Raw genomic sequence first — 22,887 nt, forward strand, 5'->3', positions numbered from 1 at the left:
TGAGACATTGAGAGAGACGTTAACAACAAATTCGGTGATGCACCTCTGCTTTCATCATTTATTGCTTCGATGTAAGTGAGTGAGTGAGTTGGGTTTAACGCCGCTTTTAACAGTATTCCAGTTATATCGCGGCGTGTCAGCTTAATGTGGAAGGAAGCCCGAAGTGATGCAGGTCTCAGGCGTTTACAACTTCGGTTAAACCCACAAGCACGGGTATGGTGCTGACAAACCTAGAAACATAATCGGGGCGAACCGGGATTCGAACCCACAATCATAGGTTTCTGGCGTGTCAAGGGGACGCAACTCTGCACAGCGAATCGCGGCGCCTTAGACGACTGAGCCACCCGTGCCCCCGCTTCGATGTAAGAGTTGCCTCTTATGAAGCCTCTAGGCTGATGCCAACAAATGGACGTTATAGGGTCAATGATTACTTCAAAATAGGACGTAACCGAAATGCATCGTGTTATTATTAACAAAGGAATTGAGAAACTGACGGTGTTATCGGGTGAGACGAAAGAAGTGCCAGTAGTGTTGTGTAGTGCCTTCTAAAAGTGTGTTTTAAACGCAATGACCGAGTCCCTCAAATGATGCCAAAGACATTTCATACCAACGACAAAGGGGTTGAAAGTACTTATTTTCTTACAACAATCAGTGTGAAGAACATAATCAGGAATCTATCTTGCGTATACTCCCCAGGGAGCTGAGAATATCAATAATAATTGTGTAGCACTATGAGAATGGTTTAGGGCGTGGATACAATGGATGGATGGATGGATGGCAATATAACTATGTATTTTTATTTTGCTGGTTGGGGAATATTGAATTCTGCTTACGCAAAGACCAGCCAGTGAAGTCGGGCAGTGAAACAAAAAAAAAAGGGGGGGTGGGGGGGAGGGGGGGGGTGGGGGGTGTAAGATTTGAACACCCTGACGAAACCTAGCAGTTGTCATGGATACGACATTTGGCGTCTCCTTGGTACGTTATGTGTGTGTACTGTTTGCTGTGTGTCTGAGTAGTAGCTAAATGCTCGTGGCAATGCCAAGCATGGCTCCGTGCCGAAACGCAGCTATTCCACTAAAACTGCTGCAACAGTCTACTTTGTAACATCTCTAAGGGTAATTAACCAGACTACAACGTCTCCCAAACATGGCAGCAACGATTGTGTCAAGAACTCAAAAGTCAATGTATATAACACCTGTGCTTGCTCCCAGTAGAAGCTCGAGGTTACAATCTCATTAAAATCAGACCTCAGTTCTCGCTACCGCTAAACAAAGATCTGAGGACATCCCATTAGGGGTCACGTCAGAACGACCTTTCATCCGACCAATCAGAGCATCGCTTACCAGATTGTGAAAGTGACAGTCGGAATGTGATGTCTAATCATGCAACCTCGAAAACTTTAACTCCGAACGATAGTTACGGGTTTAACGACTGAATCCACACAATCTAGACCATTTATTAGCCATCCCAGAATGTTATTTTGTTCAGGTTTCAAATTTGTAATCGAGAATTTGTCAAAATATGTTTCGAAGCGTAGTCGCCAATTTGAAATTAGTGCCGTAAAACACGAGAAAGCTGCCTTCTGATTGGTCATTCCATTAGTCGGTCAAAGTTCGCGCAAGGTCGGTCTGACGTGACCCGTAATGGGATGTCCTCAGATCTTTGTTTAGCGGTAGCGAGAACTAAGATCTGATTTTAATGAGATTGCTCGAGTTTAGTGCTAGATCCTGACCTTAACATACCACTGCTACAAAAAGTCAGCACCTTCTTACTTATCTCAGCTTATCCAGGTATATTCACCATCTAGATCTCTCCGTCCTGCTGAGAAACATCTCACTTGTATACCAAAGACAGAAATGCCAAGGTATAGGCAGAGGTCATTTGCCTACAATGACCATTCCATGGAACCATCTTCTCCACATGATAAAGAAGCAGACACTCTGACAATCTTCCTGTCCCGTCTCAAAACATTCCTGTTCAGACTCTTTCATCAAATTTAAAATCAACACCAACTGCCACATTTGTTTTTCTCGAATCTATGACCTTGTATCAGCAAAGTTTTTCTCTATTTTATGTAACGCTGTGAGCATTCATGTAGTGTAGGCTTATAGATTTAAGTGCATAATAGTTATTATTATTTACAGATTAAAATAAAAAAATGCAGCAAAGAGGGTTTGGGTGATCCTGGCACAGTCAGGCTGGTTAGGCTCATCATCAGCTCAGGGCCCTTGCCCCCTCTACACGCAGCCCAGACAGCAAATGGGACTTCTCCCAGGAAGCGTTGCCTTGTCAAACCCACCAAGAAATTTTCGGAGAATGTGAAGGCTCCCCAACACTGCAGCCTTCTGCATTACCCAGATTGTCAGAAGGGCTGTATTCCTGGTAGCAAACCCGGGTACTCTCCCAATAGTAGTAGTAGTAGTAGTAGTAGTAGTAGTATGATGATGATGATTATTATTATTATTATTTTGTTCTCCTTAAATTGTGTCTACTTTGACATCCGTCACCTTCTAAGAAATGCCTATCAAACAATTAATGCATATATAGTTACATATTAATTCAAAACGTCTCATTATGTGAGGTATTGAAACTCTATTATCATACCGCCAAATCAGAAAGATGAGTTCTGATTGATCCACGTGATCTTGATACAATATTTGTATCCCGCTTTGGAAGGAAATACATTTCTCAGCGGAAGAATTAGTCCCTTAAATCCCGCCCCGAGCAAGACAGGCTGCATAAAAAAAAAACTTAAACCCCGCTTCGAAGTAAAGCAAATAGCCTCATGCTTTTTCCGAGGAAACGAAAGTAATGCGACATAGCACAAGTTTACCTCAGCTCAATCGAACCGCTGTTTTCACTCAGTTTTGAATTTGTTTTAATTTTTTTCCGGTGCATGGTATAAAACCTAACGCGGGATGTTATACTATTTATAAATGTAATAACATGGGATAGCATCGCGCATCTTATCATACCTCAGAATGATGAGATCTGATTGGTTCACGTGATCTTCATTAAATACAATGAATCTCGCCTGGCAAGGAAATAAATTTCCGAGCGGGAGAATAATATTGTTTATTAATTAATGTTGTACAGAACAAAGTAAAATTGTGAGCAGTTTTAGAGGTATGTTGTCAAAATGGGATCTCGTTATTTCGTGGGTGACCGCGTAGCAGCAGTACTGACGGTACAGAAATATCGGCTGTCGAGACACGACATATTTATTATCTCCCTTGGTACACAACGCGCGCGGCTTGGCGATGGATCCAAAAGCTTGAAGCGTCAGTAAAATTACTAGTAATTATAAAAAGGCATAATTCAAGACATTCGCTATATTTTCGAGACGAAACATTTGTATTGACTTGAGGCCTGGGACCTCAGGCTTGACTGTAGTTATCTAAATGCAGATACATCTAGAAGGTTTATGGGGAGAAATGTTCCCTTAAAATAACATTTAGTGACTAATGATGTGAAGATCCAGTGTAGAATAGGTCTTCAGCAACCCTTGCTTTCCGCAAAAAGCGACTATGCTTGTCGAAAGAGGCGAGTAAAGGGTTTGGGTAGCCAGGTTTGCTGATTTGGTTTATGCATGTCATCGTATCCCAACTGCTGGATCGATGTTCATGTCAATCACTGGATAGTCTGGTCCAGACTCGATTAATTACAGACCGCCCTCATATAGCTGGAGTAATGCGGAGTGCGGCACTAAACAAACAAACACAGGAATGAGTTTAACTTTGTAAATTACATCATGTTACCATTTTCCTTTTTCAAGAATCCTCAAACCAATCAAGAAATTAGAAGGCTCAACCACAATATCATAATGTTAATTTTCCAATTTAAAAAAATTCTTCACTTGCCACTAGAAATGTAATTCTTTCAAATAATCCACTGTCGCCCCAGGCTCGATTGTCACTAAATGTCGATAAATCCTGACGATGTATTTCTAATTGTGCCACTTGTTCTCATGGTCACCATTGTGAAGGTGCCCTCCGTACATTTGTGGTACATGTGGGTTAGTAAAGTGGCTGAAGTGTTCGCTCGTTACGCCGAATGCCCGGGTTCGATTTACCACATGGGTATAAATGTGTGAAGCTCATTCCTGGTGTCACCGGGACCCTTTTTTCTGGGGGTGATGTGAAAATGGGTTTAACGTCGCGTTCACGATTATTGAACTTATATAGCAACATGCACCGCACGTGTGTGTGCGTGTGTTTGCGCGTGCGCATGTACTATAGTCACTCACTAATGCCGATTTTATAGTGCAAGGCCACTTAGATACCATGCCGCAGTTTTACATGAATACCCCACACAGACACAGTAGACTGACTCCGAGCCGACCAATCCTTGCTTTAGCCCCTTAATGTCGAGTGACAAGCAGGGCAACAACAAGTGCCATCTTTCAACGTCCCTTCAACCATGGAGGCGGTGCTATATTGCTAGAAGCGGCGTGAAACCCTACTCACACACACACTCAACCACCCACCCACTCACTCACTCATTACCCTCTGGTATGCCCTAGCTATGGGGATAACAGAAACGAAAGATGTTCCATGTTAAAACGTTCAACCTCGGGAACATCTTTTTTAGAAAGACCTGAAGGATACAAATGGTTATATTCCACAGTCAGTTCACAATTTGAAATCACCGTCTAAGCGAGTTTACTTACCGTATTCGACGTAATAAGCGCCCCGCTCTAATAAGCGCCCATGGCGATATTTGCTAATATATTGGCTAGTGAACAATCCCAGTTAGCACCCCTTCCGATTGATCAATATACACAAGACTTATTTATTCGTGTATAATACGTGTGTTATATAACATATGCATCCTTAATTGTGAATTAGATTCTGGAAAAATACATCTGTCGTATTATAAACATTTCAGGCTGTCAGCATAAACCACGATCTTTTAACCCTGTTGTTTTTCCCCCAAATACTATTCTATTAAGAGCCCCCTATTTATAATTGTGAGTGCGCCCTTGGCGCTTATTATGTCGAATACGGTATGTATTAATTACGTTACATTTCCCTGTAACTTGACAAGCGCTTTGATATTTGAAACCGACCACGGAAAGTGTGTAGTCATGTGTTATTGTTAGATATGGTGTACGCTACATGTATATGCTCCGTATGCCTCACATCGACAATTACGTGTGTGTTTTTATCAGTGTATCCCTCATTTTCATCAGTGTCCAAGCTGGTTGTTACAACAACCTCATCATCAGAACCGTCAACGTCCACATAGACAGATGCTTGTCTTTCGTCAGAATCGTCACAGCAATGCGATCGTAGCGCTAAGATGATCGTAACTCCCATACTTTAACATAGACTTACGACAGACTTAGCACTAAGATCGCTTTGTGGAACAGGGCCCAGGTATCCGACCCCCTATTTATCATCCAAAACTTGCTCCCCTAGGAGATATCGCTTGGATGAGATCAAGCGATATCTACACTTTAGATATCGCTGCAATGAAATTACATCACAATGCTTTGCAGACCATTGTGACGTCACTGGTTACCATAACGTCACAATCAAATGACATCACTAATGGCACTGCTACTGAAGCTGTTTGCTGTACTTTTTACACTGAAGACACTGCTAATTACTTTCTACAAATTGAAAAAGTTGAAAGAATGATGTTGGATGATAAATAAAATCTCACCTCGTGTCTTTTGATATCAAATATATCAACACTCGTTGATAAAAGTGGCAAAAATCCTCGGCAAGCCTCGGAAATTGTCCACTTTTATCAACTCGTGTACCCATGCACTGCAGGTCTCAAGAGTTGGGAACAAAATGGCTGATTGGGAATTGTTTAACCGCAGCCCTGGCCAAAGCTATTAAGATACATACATGTATCAAACGATCAGATCATGCGTACACGGAAGTTGACTTAGACGTTATCTTTACTCAAACATATGCAGCAAGTCAAAAGGAATGTGTGTATCGTCAGAAGTAAATGCGAACATTTGCGACATGTAGTGTAGTGTATAACCACTGAGCTATAGTGAGTTTTTGTAATTAAACAATATACCACGGGACTAACCACGGGTCCGGGTAGTCCTATTGGTACCCGGGTCCTACTCAGGACCCACCCGACCCAAGTTACCCGTCCCAACCCTAGCATGTACAATATTGCAATGCGTACGATGTAGGTGCCTGAAATTGTTCAACATCATATTCATTTGTGAGAGCATCCCCTCTTCGTGTATTTGTTTTGTTTTATTTGTTGTTTAACGCAGCACTCAGCAATATTCCAGCTATATGACGGCAGTCTGTGAATAATCGAGTCTGACCAGACAATCCAGTGATTGACATCATGATTTGTGTGTTTGTTTGTTGTTTAACGCCGCACTTAGCAATATTCCAGCTATATGACGGCAGTCTGTGAATAATCGAGTCTGGACCAGACGATCCAGTGATTGACATCATGATTTGTGTGTTTGTTTGTTGTTTAACGCCGCACTTAGCAATATTCCAGCTATATGACGGCGGTCTGTAAATAATCGAGTCTGGACCAGACGATCCAGTGATTGACATCATGATTTGTGTGTTTGTTTGTTGTTTAACGCCGCACTTAGCAATATTCCAGCTATATGACGGCAGTCTGTGAATAATCGAGTCTGGACCAGACGATCCAGTAATTGACATCATGATTTGTGTGTTTGTTTGTTGTTTAACGCCGCACTTAGCAATATTCCTGCTATATGACGGCGGTCTGTAAATAATCGAGTCTGGACCAGACGATCCAGTGATTGACATCATGATTTGTGTGTTTGTTTGTTGTTTAACGCAGCACTCAGCAATATTCCAGCTATATGACGGCAGTCTGTGAATAATCGAGTCTGGACCAGACGATCCAGTGATTGACATCATGATTTGTGTGTTTGTTTGTTGTTTAACGCCGCACTTAGCAATATTCCAGCTATATGACGGCAGTCTGTAAATAATCGAGTCTGGACCAGACGATCCAGTGATTGACATCATGATTTGTGTGTTTGTTTGTTGTTTAACGCCGCACTTAGCAATATTCCAGCTATATGACGGCGGTATGTAAATATTCGAGTCTGGACCAGACAATCCAGTGATTGACATCATGAGCATTGATCCACGCAATTGGGATCGATGACATGCATCAACCAAGTCAACGAGCCTGACCACTCGATCCCGTTAGTCGCCTCTTACGACAAGCATAGTCGCCCTTTACGGCATGGGTTGCTGAAGACCTATTCTACCCCGGATTTTCACAGGTCTCATGTATTTGTTGCAACGCTGCACGAGTTTGGTTGTCAGCTCTGTACGAGTTTGGTAGTCAGTGTTGTACGATTGGGACGTCTAACAGATGCAGAAGTAATATGTCCTTTATTGTAATATCAGTGAAGATCACTCGGAACAAAACTCACAAATTGGCTTCAAAACAAACTCCATATAGAGCCCCCCTGCGTCAGCATAATTTTGCATGTAGAAATAGCCTTGCCAGTACTTGTTGGTCACGAGTAGGTGGACAACCTATAAACAGAAAATGACGACAGGCTAGCTGACTGATTAGCTTCCTGCATGTACATAAACGGGAAGTAACACTGCTATTAACTGATTAAATTAATGGACCCTTTCCTCGCACATACTCAGTAAAAATTGAATTTTATATATGTATGATGTAGACCAAAGTTTATAAAAAACCCGATATTATTTATTTTATAATTGAGAACCAAACAATTCAATCCCACCCGTTTAGATTCGCCCTCAGGGAGGCTATTTATATCTAAATCGTTTGTAGGAAAGTAGTTTCTGGCTTAAACCGGAAATCACGGAAGACAGCGCGCTTTGTGCTCGAAGACTTGCCGCGTTCGAAGATAAAGCGTTATGAAATGTTAAGAAGAAAGGCGGTCACCCCGATCAGTTTGTGTTTAGACAGTTGAAGACTTCCTTCGCAAACACGCATGCATCAAATGAAGTGTATTTCGGAGAAGGGAGTGAACATAACGCCATGCTACAAGCTAAAGTGATCGCGCACCTGTCTGCCATGATGTGATTTCGTTTCGGGGATTGACCTAGATTTGAAGATCGACATAATATAGCTCGCTACAAAGAGATCTGTGATTGCCGAAAGGTTGCTGTGTTTTAAAATACTGCAGGGAAGTTGTTTTTATAGTACAACAATGTTCATCGAAACATTAGAATTCACAATCCCAGTGGATTTGTGTGATCTGTTTTCTACGCTGAAACGAGGTCCAAGATCTAATCTTGAATTCCCGGCATCCGTGAACTCGTATGGCACAACTCAAGATGCCAGTGTGCAGGTGGTGTTACGCTCAAACAAATTGACGTTTAAAGTCGACGGTGTGTCGTCTGATGCAAGCATTATATCAAAAAGTGAAAGCAAAACATTAAAATTGTCAGTGTTTGATGTTGATCGGACTTTAATGCCTCAAGAAAATGACAATTACAATTCCAACAATATGACTATCTCCGAAATGCAACATTCAACACCTGTGTTAAATCAATTCAAAAGGCATCACGAAGTGTCAGTGTCACAACCACCTGCTAAAAGCATTAGGACTTCTTATTCTGAGTCTCCAAGACCCAGATCTCCCGTTCATCGTCGCTCACAACCTCATATCTCTCCACGTCAGTCTCCAAACATACAGTCAAAATCTCAACAAAATGACACGCCAGTGAATGTGAAACTAGAACCAGAAGATCCAGATTTAATAGAAATAGAACCTGACGACATTGTGCCAAAGAAAGAGACTCCATACATGCAAATAGATTATTCATCAGATGTACCTCATACGCAAACGTCCCAAGCAGCTCTTGATCGACTCTCTCATCCACAATCATCACATTCTCAATCACCCGGTTCTTCGTCATCGTCCTTCCATCAAAACGTTCCACATGTGCCAGATTTCGCCGAACCCAGTACTAGTCAAGCAAGATATGGTGACCAAAGTGCAGATGACTTTTTAGTATTCCAAGATGAAAACGATGACGGCGATGATAACGAAGCAGATTACAGCAATGACGGTAATTATCTCCAAAGTTTCTTCCTTTTGGAGAATTGCTGGTCATTTCCAATGGAATTGTTTGCTGTGTGGGGGAGTGGGTGGAAGGGTAGCCTAGTGCATGTAGTGGTGAAGGAGTTTTATCGTCACACCGAAAACCTGGGTTCGATTTCCCACATGGGTACAATGTGTGAAGTCCATTTCTGGTGTTCCCAGTCGTGATATAGCTGGAAAATTGCTAAAAGCGGCATTAAAACCCTCACTCCAATGGAATTGTAAGGTTTAGAACGCTTAAGAACAGTGAAAATCATACACAAAGTATTTATGATTATTTACCTATGAATTTGACTTCAGACCAAATAGTTTGGCCCATGTGAAAAAAATAACCCTAACCCATAAATTTAGATACATTAATAAGCAAAATGAGTGGCAAAAGTATAATATTTTTCTATTTTGACATATTTAAACATGTTGAGGGGTTGGGGGAATGAAAGTACCAGGTAAAAGTATGTCCCGGAAATAGCACAAAATATGTTTCCAAAAGGTACATCATGCTAAAACTTTCTCTTTAAAAAATATGTGAGGAAAGGTTAACAGAAAAGGGACATCCTAAGGCCCATTTCAATCATAGTTATCAAATAGAAGTACATAGGTGTGCTGGTAGAAATAATACCAATATACATGGTATAGGCAGGGATATACCATATATCACCTTCTATAAAGCGACCCCATGTATAAGGCAACTATAGATATACGGAATGACACCATAGGGGCAGAGGGGGGGGGGCAGCTAAGTGGTTCAATCATTGGCTTGTCACGCTGAAGGCTCTGGGTCGATCTCACCACCTGGTACAGCCACCTGTTGCTGGAACATTTGCTAAAAGCAACCAAGCACTTACTATGTAAGTAGGAGATAAGCAAGTTCAAATATGAATTCAAACATTTTGTTCACTTACTATGGTTACAGGATGATAAAAGGGAGACAGAACAAGGAAACTAAATTTATCCTTGATCTGTGACGATCAGAGCTCGAAATAAGCTGCGTATTTGCATAGAATATGCATTAAATAAACAGAAATATGCAGACAAATCAAATCCTAGAGTATCAACTACGCAACAAAAACTATAAGTGCTATTGAAATAAAATTATTGCATAAATTACAACTATTAGATAAAACGATCGCGTTTATTACAACCGTCAGATAAAATTATTGTGTATCAGCTGATTGCCAAATTCACTTACCGACAGTTATATTTGGAAAAGCTTCTGCAACAAACATACTGATTGATGGCAATTGAAAAGCACATGCCTAGTCTGTGTAAATGATGTATCTTAATTAGTCGCTGATTGGTATTTAAACAGTAGCGCCTTTTTACAATGATAGATTTTGTAAACATAAAATGGCTTCCCGGAGAGGGAGCCGTAAGCAGGGATTGTTACAAAACAGGTTTCAAGTGAAAAAACCAAATGTCAAGAAACAGGTGGGTAATAAAAATAAATGAATGCCCTCTAACCTCTAAAACTTGCGTAAATTACAACCCCACCCCCCCCCCCATATATTCAAAACCCTATTGCTTTCCATTAACGTGGGGACAGAAACGCATGCATTAAATGAAAAACTCAAATGTATAAAAACAGCATGTGTAAATACCCAATGAAGCTTTTTTTGCATGTGTACAAAGGAGCCAATTTCCGAAACACATTTACGAACTAATTTACTTTCCGAGTCAAGCCTATATGTTTAAAACAGTTATATTCATCTAAAACATTAATTTTTTTTTTTTTAAATCTTAAAATGTTCACTAATTTTAGGAAAAAAATAATGGTGTCATGAATAGATGAGTGGACAAATATTAGTTACCCAATGAAAATGTAATAACTCAATTAAGATCGAAACCCTAGAGTAAAAACTCAATTACTAAAAAATGCTTATCCAAAGCTCTGAAGCTGCTGCCTGTTGACTAAAGGATATTTCCATCTTTGCATCAACAATCGATCCATATATCTGCAATATAATATCCTTGGCAGTGACCAGCAATTCCTATTTGAACAGTGCTCGAATATTCTACATTGTTGAAATCACTGGATGAGACAAAGCTTTTGTTTCTAAGTTGCTTCATGGTGTCAATCAGAATGTTTGTCAAATTTGAGTATTATTTTGTGTGGTTATACTTAAAATAAATCCCAGACATTCTAATGGGGTTAAATTGTGTAAATGTCTTTACACAGGGTAAGATTCTATTGGTGTGTCTCTGTTGGGTTTCTGGGTCAGAATAGGTCCCCAGCGATCTTTCTTGGTTGTACTGGTGGTCTGACATGGTCGATTGTCATCGTAACCCAACGAAATGGGTCGTTGGTCGTAACATCAATCACTGGATTATCTGGTCCAGACTCAACTCTTTACAGACCTACGTCATACATCTGAAATGTTGCTGTCTGAGACGTTAAACAAAACAATTAAACACGGTGTTGTTGATTTCAATGGATAATGATGAATGATTTAGCACTGGCTCAAATGTTTCTTGATTTTAACAGGCATCACTGTTTACTCTTTGTATTGTGCCAAAAAGTTGGAAAAAAAGACTTAACAAAAAGTATTTTTATCCAGATCAATTTCATTATTGATATTAAGTAACCAGAGTAAACTGTGATCTGCGATATACTATCATGTACTGTGTCCAATCTAGGACATTGTGTAATATTCAAATATTCCAATTTTATAGCTGATGCACATTGTCATGGCTAGGTGGTTTAGCCGAATATTTCTTTGTAAAGTAATGGTTATATTAAGCCATTGTCCTGGATTGGACAATTGAGCAATGTTAATTGTATCATGTTTAAGCAATGTGTTAATTTGTCGCAACATTGCTCAAATTATTTTTTGACATTTAGTTCTACAAGTGACAAAATCGATCCAGATAATACAAATAATCTCAAATAAATAAGTCTGTTATGAAACTTAGATTAAAATTTCTCGATCCATCTTGTCACTTGTCATGTTGACACACCCAGAGCCACAGTACAGCGATGAAGGGGGCATGGTTCCTGGCATCACAAGGTAAGTCCACACACTAGCTTCCTGATTCAACTGTGGCCTGGGCTAGGACGTCCTCAAGCTCAACGATAGATCAGGTCGAAACAATAGTAAAATAGTGCAAAATAAGTTCTGTACCAGATTCAACACAAATAAATCCCAAAGATGAAGACATATTTGCACCTTCCTCACCATATTCTTTGCAGAGTCTCTTGTGTGGATAGGATAATATTGTCCGGTTGAAGTTGACAGGGGAAAGACTATGAGGTTGGATAGGAAGTTGACAGGAAAATACTATGAGATTGACAACAGACAAGGAAGGAACACACTATATCATCCAAAACACATCACAACAGAAAAATACTTTGATATACCAATATAGTTGGGTTTTATTTGTTTGACTATGGTACATCCCTTGGTTGCGAAAAAATAATGTGGCCTCCCAAAGCTTCAGAGGCTGGAACTGTTCACTGAATAAATATTATTTGTCCTATATTCTAACCACATTATGATACACTGAACATTTAAGAATAATGGTGTTAGAAATTTTATGTAAAAAGTACATTGATTTTAATCTGATTTTTCTTTGTTCAATCTGAAAAACATGTCAAAACTGCTAAAACTAATTGTGATGATATTCATGTACCCTTCATCTTGTATTGGTACAGAACCTCAACATGTAATTTGTGTTGGCATAGTTCATTGCTTTAAAAATACTTGAATTGTTCCAGCCTTCATCCATATCGAATAAGTATTTCTGAACTGTGGAAAATGATCTTCGGCTTATTCATCTTGGAGTAATACTTTTAAACATTGGACAATGTAATGACTTTTGCTTGTCAAGTAAGTTTGACAGTGAAAGACGAGACTTGTTTTGCATATTTTTCTATGACCTGCTACACAATAGTTCTTGTTTTATTCTGTTGATTTATATTCTACATTTTATACACATATTCCAGTAATGTATGCGTGCCTGGCAATGCCTGGTGCTGTTGGTGCTTTGACTTGCGGATACTACTTGCAGGAACACTGATTGCAATGTTTCTGTGCTTCTATGACAGGCTCACTTTACTTAATACATGATAAACAATAGTTTGAAGAATTCCTCACACGGTGGGGTTAGTGGATTCATGGTGTTTGAAAGTTATGTGTGATGTTAAAACGATTTGAACCTTTGTTGAACAAGTGAATTCCTTACTATTATGATGGGACAGGCAGACTGTCAATCAGAATTAGCTACCCCACGTTGCCTTCTGATTCTGTAATTTCTATGGCTTTATCGTCATGACTTCCATATGGTACAATCATTACACAATTGACTTAAGCCCGTATGTGTTGGCTGTCATTTATTTCAAGATTTGAATGGCGACAAAACATGCTTGATGTCAAAATGGCTTTGGGGTATTACATGTTTCTTGACCTGTGCACTTTTGCATGCGAAGCATTTGAGCTTTTTGGAAGCGGTTATTGAATTCTTTTCCAAAGACATGATTGAAGGAGCATCATGTGACCAGAAGATGACTGATTACAATTTTCCTCTGCACAGAACTCTTCCAAGCATGGGCATCCCAAGATGAAAGTTGGACCAGGGGACATAACTCTTACCCAAATGTCAGTAATGTTTCTCTGCCCTTTGGAACACGCGTCAATGCTCTGTCTGCTGGTCTGGGAAACAAGTTGGCATGTATTTTTGCTGACTGTGCAGAATTGTTTGAAGTGGACAAGGATTTAAGATCCCATTTGACCTTTCACAGGAGTGATGAATCTCACGTCTGCTCCAAATGTCACCTGCAGTATATGTTGAAAGAAAACCTAGTCAAGCATGTCGAGTCTAGATCCTGTCAAATGTTGTTCAGTCAGTTTGTAGAAAGGAAAAAGACAGCCCAGTGTGAGGAATGTGGAAAGTACTTCGCAACCAAACAGAAGAAAGATGAGCACCTCAACTCCCAACACAGAGGGATCACCTATGCCTGTTCCTGTGGGTTGACATATGCTTACAAAACGGGATTGGATCGACATAAGAAATCAAGTGGCCATGTTGATAATACAGAGAAACAATGATCTTGAATGTAAGCTGTGAACATTTGGGTGGCACGTTTGTTCAAGTGCAAGCTCCATTGGGTGTCTTGGTTTATTCCCACTTATGAAGATTAACTGTTACGTATGGGCGGACTCAGTCTGGAAGTACATTAAAGGTGTCCTTGATCTGCTTGTGACCTGACGAAACAGCTGAGATTTTCATAAACCAACCAATGCTGAAAGTAAGAGCAAGCTGAAATATGTTTTGGGGAGAATACTATCTTTGACTCGTCGTTTTCAGCGCCATAAATTAGTAAAGAAACATCATCACTTAAACCTTACTCGCATGTTGGAATGATTGCTCCAGTGCTGCATTTATAAGGACTTACTTTGTGCTGTTGAAACATAGGGCACCCCACACAGGTACAATGTGTGAAGCCCATATCTGGTGTCCCTGACATGATATTGCTGGAATATTGGTAAAAGTGCCTCAAAACCCAACTCTGCATTCTCTCAGTTGTAAACATTTGGGTATTCTGGTGTACATGTCTCCTACAGACCCTCCTGTATGACTGACAAGTTTGATCAATCAATTTAACAGTTGGAGATAGTTGCCATAACAACTAGAATATTGCTGGTTTTGGTGGAGAACATCCATTCATTACTGAGTCCACCTGACAGTTTTCTGGGGCAGAATTGATCCCCTGTTCCCTTAGCTTGTTATAAAATTGACTAAAATGAGGATCTGTGGTTCGACTTGGTTGATTGCGTGTCATCATACCCCATTACTCGTTATACAAACAATGGTTGGCCTGTCGAGGCATTATATTTAGGCGTCTTAGATACAACTTGAACATGTCCGTAGAACAACTAAACCATCAAACTAAACCACTGAACAGCCTTTCAAGGGTATTATGGTTTGAGTACTCCAAGAAACTTGCGGAACAGTTAAGTCACTACATACCTGATGGTATTAAAAATATCGATGACAATGGACCTAAAAATAAAAGTCACCCAGCCTGGCTGCTGCCTTGTTGTCTTGTTCACTATTGTCATCGATGTCGTAAGAGGCAGGTGGCACAGGTGGCCCAGTCGACTAAGGCGCCGCGATTTGCTGTGCAGAGTTGCGTCCCTTGGGCACGCCAGAAACCTATGACTATGGGTACGAATCCCGGTTTGCCCTGATTATGTTTCTAGGTTTGTCAGCACCATACCCGTGCTCGTGGGTTTCATCGAAGTGGTAAACGTCTCTGAGACCTGCATCACTTTGGGCTTTCCTCCCACATTAAGCTGACACACCGCGATATAACTGGAATACTGTTAAAAACGGCGTTAAACCCAACTCACTCACTCACTCGTAAGAGGCAACTAACACTATATAATAACAGGATCGGGTCGTCAGGCAGTTGTTGCTTCACTCAAGTTAATGTAGATTAGCGTGATGCTCAGTTTGGTTCAGGATCAAGAAAGGTGACAATTAACTTGTAAAAATGATTTTATTTTCTGTAGGTGACTATCCTATCTTCTTGCATATCCACATGGGCAGTTTTCTGATGCCAGTGTTATTTTTCTTATATGGTTCCACCTGAGAATAGAACCTTATTATTTGTGACAAAGGTTCTCTGTGGTGTTTGAAGTATATAAAAATGTCTCTGGTTAAGTAGCCATTAGCTCTTCAATAGTGATATCCCGTAGCAAATATCTTCATACAATGACGGGTGTCTTGATAGAAGTTATCATTCATCGGTAGGCAGGCAGATTTTGGCAGGAGGTCAGTACGCAGTAATTATATCGCTTTAGTAATATCAACGTGAATGGGCTTTGAAAACTTAAATGGTCGTACAGAATTTGGTCTTTTTCTGCTTTCTAACTCAAGTTCTTAATAATGCAATGTAATACATATACAAAATCCATAGTTAGGGCTATGCCTATGATTACAATACTTTGGTAGTCGGTACTCATTCGTCAGTTTGTTGGCTAGCGATGTGCAATATTAGAACAGGAACCGATGGAGTTGCCTACCACTTCGGCTGAAGTAGCATAGCGTCTCTAAAAGCAGGGCACAAGGACAGGGTGTAATAGTGGAAGCACCCATTGTATTTAAGTTTTCAGCTTGGCAAATTTAGTTTGGAAAAGTCCTTAAACAGATAAATGGTTGTTTGCAGATTGTGTCGAGCAGTTATGTGTTACAGTGGAATATGACAATCATGTCAACACATCTCACTAAGAAGGAGGGTTTTAGAGTTGTATTTCAGGAATACAGATAATTTCTTACTATTTGTTGTGTATCGTGATACCAGTGGTATCATGAGTCAGTATCGTGATACGTGTTGTATCGCGAAATGTCAGGCGATACTCAGCACGACCTGAAGTAGATGATGGTAATGTGGTGTACAAACGACGCTTCCTTCTCAAGGAACTTAGACCAAGTTTTTGTTACTTTCAGATGTTGATGTTAGTTGGAACTCTCAGCAAGGGCCGCAGGGAAATCAAGCAGGGAGCATTGACTTAGCGTCGTTCAGACAAAATGAGTTTACGAAACATTTATTCCCCAATGAGTTGTTATCCCCGAAGACGTACGTCTGCGAGATATGTGGCAAAGTGTTCAGGAACAAAAGCAGCAAGTGGTATCACGTGAAGTCTATTCATGAGAAAGTCACCTTTTCGTGTGTGTGTGGGAGGACGTATTCTTCTAAACCTGCTTACTTGAGACATAAGAAACATTGTATCCTTGGGTTGGGGATAGAGCATGTACAAGGACAGGAGGGATGAACTGTCAGGACTGGGATTATATTTGGGACATAGCGGTTATGTGTGACCCGATATATATACAGAGCGATACAGGATTCCTTACTTGGGTGTGAGACTTACATACTTGAGGCTTAGCAGGACTTGACATATGGTGGCCAGCTTGACAAATGCTTGTGAGGCTTGATCATGGTGGCGCCACCACTTCCATGTTTCTGTTGGCCAAGATGGTAATGAAGAGGGATGTTGCACTGACTGAAAAACAGTCTTTACAAATGAACTAGTGCTTGTGCTGTTAGCCCATCAATTTAAAAAAAAAAAAACCCTAAATTTTCAAAGACAATTGGACATTTTATGATTGTGCTGTACGGGCAAGTGCATTTCCCGAGGCAAGGGACTTTACGGACTAAAAGTCCAGTTTCCTATTGCCGAACTAGGCTGGATTTTCTGGGCTTGATTGTAGCGCCACCAGTGGCTATTATGAGTTATGTCCCTTCTATGTCCCTCCTATTGACCAGTCACATTCCACCTCTCATGCTATTTGCATTTGCTTAAAAAAATTGTGGTGCCAAGTCAAGACTGACTGATTGATAATCAAACTCTATTTTTTAATATAAGGGTTCTTACTTTGCGAAGTGCATCCAATCACGTGAGTGCCTTGTTTAAAAACATGAAGATGCTTTGCAAATCTTGTAATCTACTGTAACCTGCAGGGCAGTTTACGAACCGAATGTAGATTTCGTTACGCAATTTTCATTGGACTGTGCATCTACTTGTTAGTCCCGCCAAAATATAACTCCCTAATTCCAGCCTAGTTTGGCAAGGGTTGGACTTTTATAGTCAGTTAACTCCCTTGAGTAGGGAAGATGGAGCAAGTGTGGGTGTACCTTGGATATTTGAAATTAAGGACCATGCAGCGTTAGAAAAGAGAACTAGTCCTGTTGTCCTTGCCGGGGCGGTCGGGTAGCCTAGTGGTTAAAGCGTTAGCTCGTCACACAAAAGACCCGGGTTCGATTCCCGACATGGGTACAATGTGTGAAGCCCATTTCTGGTGTCCCCCGCCGTGATGTTGCTGGAATATTGCTTAAAGCGGCGCAAAACCATACTCATTCACCCACTTACTCATGCTCAAATTTTATACAGGGGCACGGGTGGCCCAGTCGTCTAAGGCGCCGCGATTCGCTGTGCAGAGTTGCGTCCCTTGGGCACGCCTGAAACCTATGATTGTGGGTTCGAATCCCGGTTCGTCCCGATTATGTTTCTAGGTTTGTCAGCACCATACCCGTGCTCGTGGGTTTCACCGAAGTGGTAAACGTCTGAGACCTGCATCACTCCGGGCTCTCCTCCCACATTAAGCTGACATGCCGCGATATAACTGGAATACTGTTAAAAGTGGCGTAAAACCCAACTCACTCACTCACTCAAATTTTATACACAGCAAAGATGTTGATACAAATGTTGGCGTCGAACATTTTTGTTGATGATTGTACATTCCGACACTGATGATAGAAGAAGAAAAAGAAACTTGTCTCATATTTTGCTAAGAATATGTACTGAGATTTTTTTTCAAAGAATAAATATATCAATTTCTTTTGAAGTCTGTATTTTCATTTATTCATTTTCAGTAGTAGTCACACAAATAGCGTATCAGCAATTTTGAACTTTTTGCCCTTGAGATTAACCTTGGTTAACGATAGGGAAGTGTGGGCAATCATTGTTTGAAAAATGCCTTGGTTAAGCCAAGAAATATTTATCATTAGACAGAATTCACAAAGACGTATTTTAGAAAATAATTTATTAATAGCTTGTAGTGCACAGGGAAACAGTATATTACTTTTCCCAAGGCATGTTTCTGAAAACTTTCTTTTTACTTTGAATCGGTCTTTAAGATCTGTGACTGGCAGAAAAATTGAAGTCAACCTTTTCTTGCTTTCAGATTATCATAATAGTTGGAGGTCTCCGGAAATGATACATTCAATGGCCCAGGAGAATTTTGGAGGCCCTTCAAATCCAGTTTCATTTTCTCCAAATAGTTCAACACAGTTTCCTCCCTTCCCCAGCACTTACCATAGAACACATCCCAGTTTTATGGGAAATAAAGGCGTGAGTCAAAAGCCCAGAGACCACTGTTTCCCTTGTTCTCAGTGTGATAAAGTATTTCGGAACTTCAGTTCTCGATGGTACCATGTAAAGTCCATTCACGAGAAAGTGAAGTTGTCATGTAATGTGTGTGGAAGAGTGTACTCATCGAAACCTGCCCTACAGAAACACCAAAAGAAATGTGTTGTACCTTGAAGTCTTTTCATGGGACGACAGGCGCCATATTCTGTATCAACTTATGTGTTAACATGAAGATTAACTTTGATCAGACCCATGAAGATTCCGGGGTAGAATAGGTCTTCAGCAACCCATGCTTGCCGTAAAAGGCAACTAACGGGATCGGGTGGTCAGACTCGCTGACTTGGTTGATGCATGTCATTGATCCAAATTGCATGGATCGATGCTCATGATATCAATGACTGGATTGTCTGGTCCAGACTCAATTATTTACAGTCCGCCGTCATATAGCTGGAATATTGCTGAGTGCGGTGTTAAACAGCAAACCAACCAACCAACTTTGTAGCACTTGGGTATCATGGTTACAATTAGCAAAATTGCTGCCTAAGATTCTGGTTTGCTACCATAAAATTGTTTGGTATCTAATTTCAACACTTACTCAACTGAACTGAATATCTGGTGATAAGTTAATACTCAGTTGATCTGTAAAAGGTTTGAGTAACTGGACGGTAATTTTTCATGTATGTGGTAAGGATGAATAAATGTTTTAAAGACTTTCAATATTTTTTATGGTCATTTTTTAATGTTGCTGTCATCAAAATGAAAATACTACCATAGATATGATTCTAGCTCTGGCTATGTGTGTGTACTCAGTGTATTCGTGTCAGCATGTTGTCAAGGCGTGTTTGTCTCTTTGTGGCTGCGAGTGTAAACCTGACCTAAAATCCGGGTGTAGAATTGTAGCGCTTGGTTTGTTGAAAAGACCTTTTGACTTGCCTCTTGTTGAGTTAGACTGGCAGCCAGACTCAGGGCTATACCTACTTCTGTGTTTTATGATCGAAAATGTTGTAAGTTCAGGGTTGAACTTTTCAAATGGTTCATTATTGAGTGTTATACACTGAAATATGCTTCCCCAAAGAGCTAGCTTGGTTCCTTCTGACACCAGTGACGTGGGCAGGCAGGTGTAGACACTAGACTCGTTGCTGGGACAGGGAGCGACATGCTTGACAAGGCCGCTGCAGAGAGCAAGTATGTCATATTGCAGAAGGCTGTTATTCAAATTCGGTGAACCGTGGGCCAAGGGGACTGTTGTAGCAGCGAGAGAGATATTATGTTTCCAGTCCTGTGTATTGATTTGTCGTCTTCAGTTAACTTTTCTCATGAGATTACTTGCTTAATAATACTTTTGGACCTCATGTGAACTTGGCTTGTGTGTTATCTAAGGGGTTAGACATGGCCACTAATCTGCTTGTCTCAACATTAGTAATTGTGTGGTTTTCTAGCAGTTAAGTCACATACTGTACTACTCAAGAATTAGGATGGCCTAGTTGAATAAATTCATTTATTGTGTTTTATTTCACCTATGAAATGCACCAGCCTGGAAACTATATAACCTTTGCAATTGAAGGATTTCCTTCAAAAGTTATCTCCCTTTGACTAGCTGGACTGTTGACTGACCTTGTGTGTGTTTGGGCAGATTTGAACTGACATCATGCTCATTATCTGGTTATGACACACTTTCAACAGCTGTCCTAAATTTCTTAAAAATATTTCCTTATCTTGAAAAAGAAGATAATTTTTGCGTTTGCTTATTTAAATTATTAATTATCTTCTATACACTTTTTACGTCCTTCGTGGTCTTGTGGTAGAGGGTCCGCCTGGAGAGTGGAAGGTCCGGGTTCGATCCCCGGCCGCGTCATACCAAAAGACGTTAAAAGATGGTACTTGTTGTTACCGTCTGGCGCTCAGCATTAAGGGGCTAAAACAAGGACTGGTCGGCTCGGAGTCAGTATACTGTGTCTGAGTGGGGAATTCATGTTAAACTGCGGAATGGTATGTCCGTGAGCTAGCACTATAAATCATCATCAGTCCGGACTAGTACAAGCAGCCACACACACTCACACGTGTATGCACAGCGCTATATAAGTGCAATAATCTTGGATGCGACGTTAAACCCAATTTCACCTCAACTGTACACTTTTGGTGGCACAGGTGGCCCAGTTGTCAAAGGTGCTGCAATTCACTGTGTCCTTGGGGCATGCCCGGAACCTATGATAGTGAGTTTGAATCCCAGTTTGCCCCAATAATGTTTCTGGGTTTGTCTGTACCATACCTGGACCTGCATCACCTCAGGCATTCCTCCCATATTAAGCTGACACGCTATGATATAACTGCAGTACTGTTCAAAGTGGTGTTAAACCAAACACCCTCCCTCCCTCGCTCTGTATGTACGCTTTCAACTCCTGTGTTAATTAGATGAACAAAGTTTCCAAATGATGAATTGTTAATCTCCTGTATGGAAACTGTTAGAAAGGTTAAAGTCCCCCCACTGTATCACTCATTACTGTGGTTACCAGGCAACACAACACATGTTGAAGATTTGTCCGATATGCCATCAGATGTTGGCAGCTGTGCAGTAAATTCATATTCTTTGATTGATAGTGATGGGATAACCTTCATTGATTTTAGTGTGTTTTTCATGAGACTTCATTTTCTGCATTCATTGTTGATGACTTTTTACATCATGAAGACAATAATTTCATGGTGTTTCCCCCAGTCCAGGATGTGATTATGTGTTGGACATCAATCATTTTGTCTGAGAAGGGAGTGGATTGATTTACGAATGATTATGAAAATAATCATAAGCCGAGAGCAATCCTCACTGTCTTTCCAATAGAAAAACTCAAGGCTGATATTTCTGTTCTGTTCAACACAAGACCATTGACAAGGTGGCATTGCAACATAAACTAGCCTGTTGTCAGGCTTCTTGTGCTTTTAAGGCGGTGGGGTGGCCGAGTGGTTAAAGGGTTTGCTTGTCACACCAAAGACCCGGGTTCGAATCCCCACATGTACAATGAGTGAAGCCCCTTTCTTGTTCCCCCCTGCCGTGATATTGCTGGAATATTGCTAACCCAACGCGCGTGTTCACTTTTGTGCTTTTATGTTCATTTGGTCTCATTTTATCTTCAGATTCATTAATATGAATTGGAAAATAATCAGTCATAAATTTAATTATTAATTCCTTGATTGGAAACTGAAACCAACCAATCAATCATTGAGGAAATCAATTGAAATTGATACTAGTTTCGTCAGAACTTTGTTGTTTGTGGTTGTTCCTAATCCCATAATTCAGTTTTGTGATCGAGTTTTTTGAATGTGTAAGTGGTGACGTCAATATTCTTGGAAGAGACACCTCCAGAAAATAGGTTCAACTAGCAACAACCTTTTTTGTTACTTTCAGATTTTAACAGGATTGTGGACGATCTGCACAGCAATATGCAAGCTGGTTATTTTCAGAATGAGACAGATAGTGGTAGGAGAAACTCGACCAAGCGTAAGGGAGGATGTTTTTGCCGTCAGTGTGACAAAGTGTTCTCCGATGCTAGTGCCAGACGTAAACACGTCCTTGCAATCCATGAGAAGGTCACACATGTCTGTGTGTGCGGGAAAACGTACAATTACTTTACAAGTTACTTGAGGCATAAAAAGATGTGTTCCAGTTGTCATGTGCCAGTATTATAACATCGGAAGCCATTCTGTGAAAATGAGGATTAATTGCTTCCTATTCATTGGTTATTGATTGCATCAGTGCTGTGTACATCTGTGTTCTCATCTCGTGGTCGTTTGAAGAGTATTATTACATTTTTGTTTGTTTGTTTGTTTGTTTGTTTGTTGTGTAACGCCGCACTCAGCAATATTCCAGTTATACAACGACGGTCTGTAAATAATCGAGTCTGGACCAGACAGTCCAGTGATTGACATCACAAGCATCGATCCACACAATTGGGACACGATGACATT

General features: G+C 40.5%; 1 protein-coding gene across 23 annotated transcripts in view; it reads left to right on the plus strand.

The window, feature by feature from the left end:
• The first annotated feature begins 7,818 nt into the window (after positions 1 to 7,818).
• Positions 7,819 to 22,887, plus strand: part of LOC139447229 (uncharacterized) — an 87,026-nt gene continuing 71,957 nt past the window's right edge. For 19 of the 23 annotated variants that reach the window (XM_071228466.1, XM_071228474.1, XM_071228473.1 and 16 more), the window contains exon 1: positions 7,819 to 9,029. In XM_071228466.1, the coding sequence (XP_071084567.1) occupies positions 8,165 to 9,029 (865 nt within the window). In that variant the 5' untranslated portion in view covers positions 7,819 to 8,164. Of the gene's footprint in view, positions 9,030 to 13,588; positions 14,104 to 16,507; positions 17,424 to 18,745; positions 19,232 to 22,887 lie in introns of those variants that run through there. The other 4 variants (XM_071228488.1, XM_071228469.1, XM_071228477.1 and 1 more) reach the window with 4 other exon arrangements.

This window comes from Haliotis cracherodii, unplaced genomic scaffold (genome assembly GCF_022045235.1).
Source record: "Haliotis cracherodii isolate W230 unplaced genomic scaffold, xgHalCrac1.p SCAF_7, whole genome shotgun sequence".
In the NCBI taxonomy this organism is placed as follows: Eukaryota; Metazoa; Mollusca; class Gastropoda; order Lepetellida; family Haliotidae; genus Haliotis; species Haliotis cracherodii.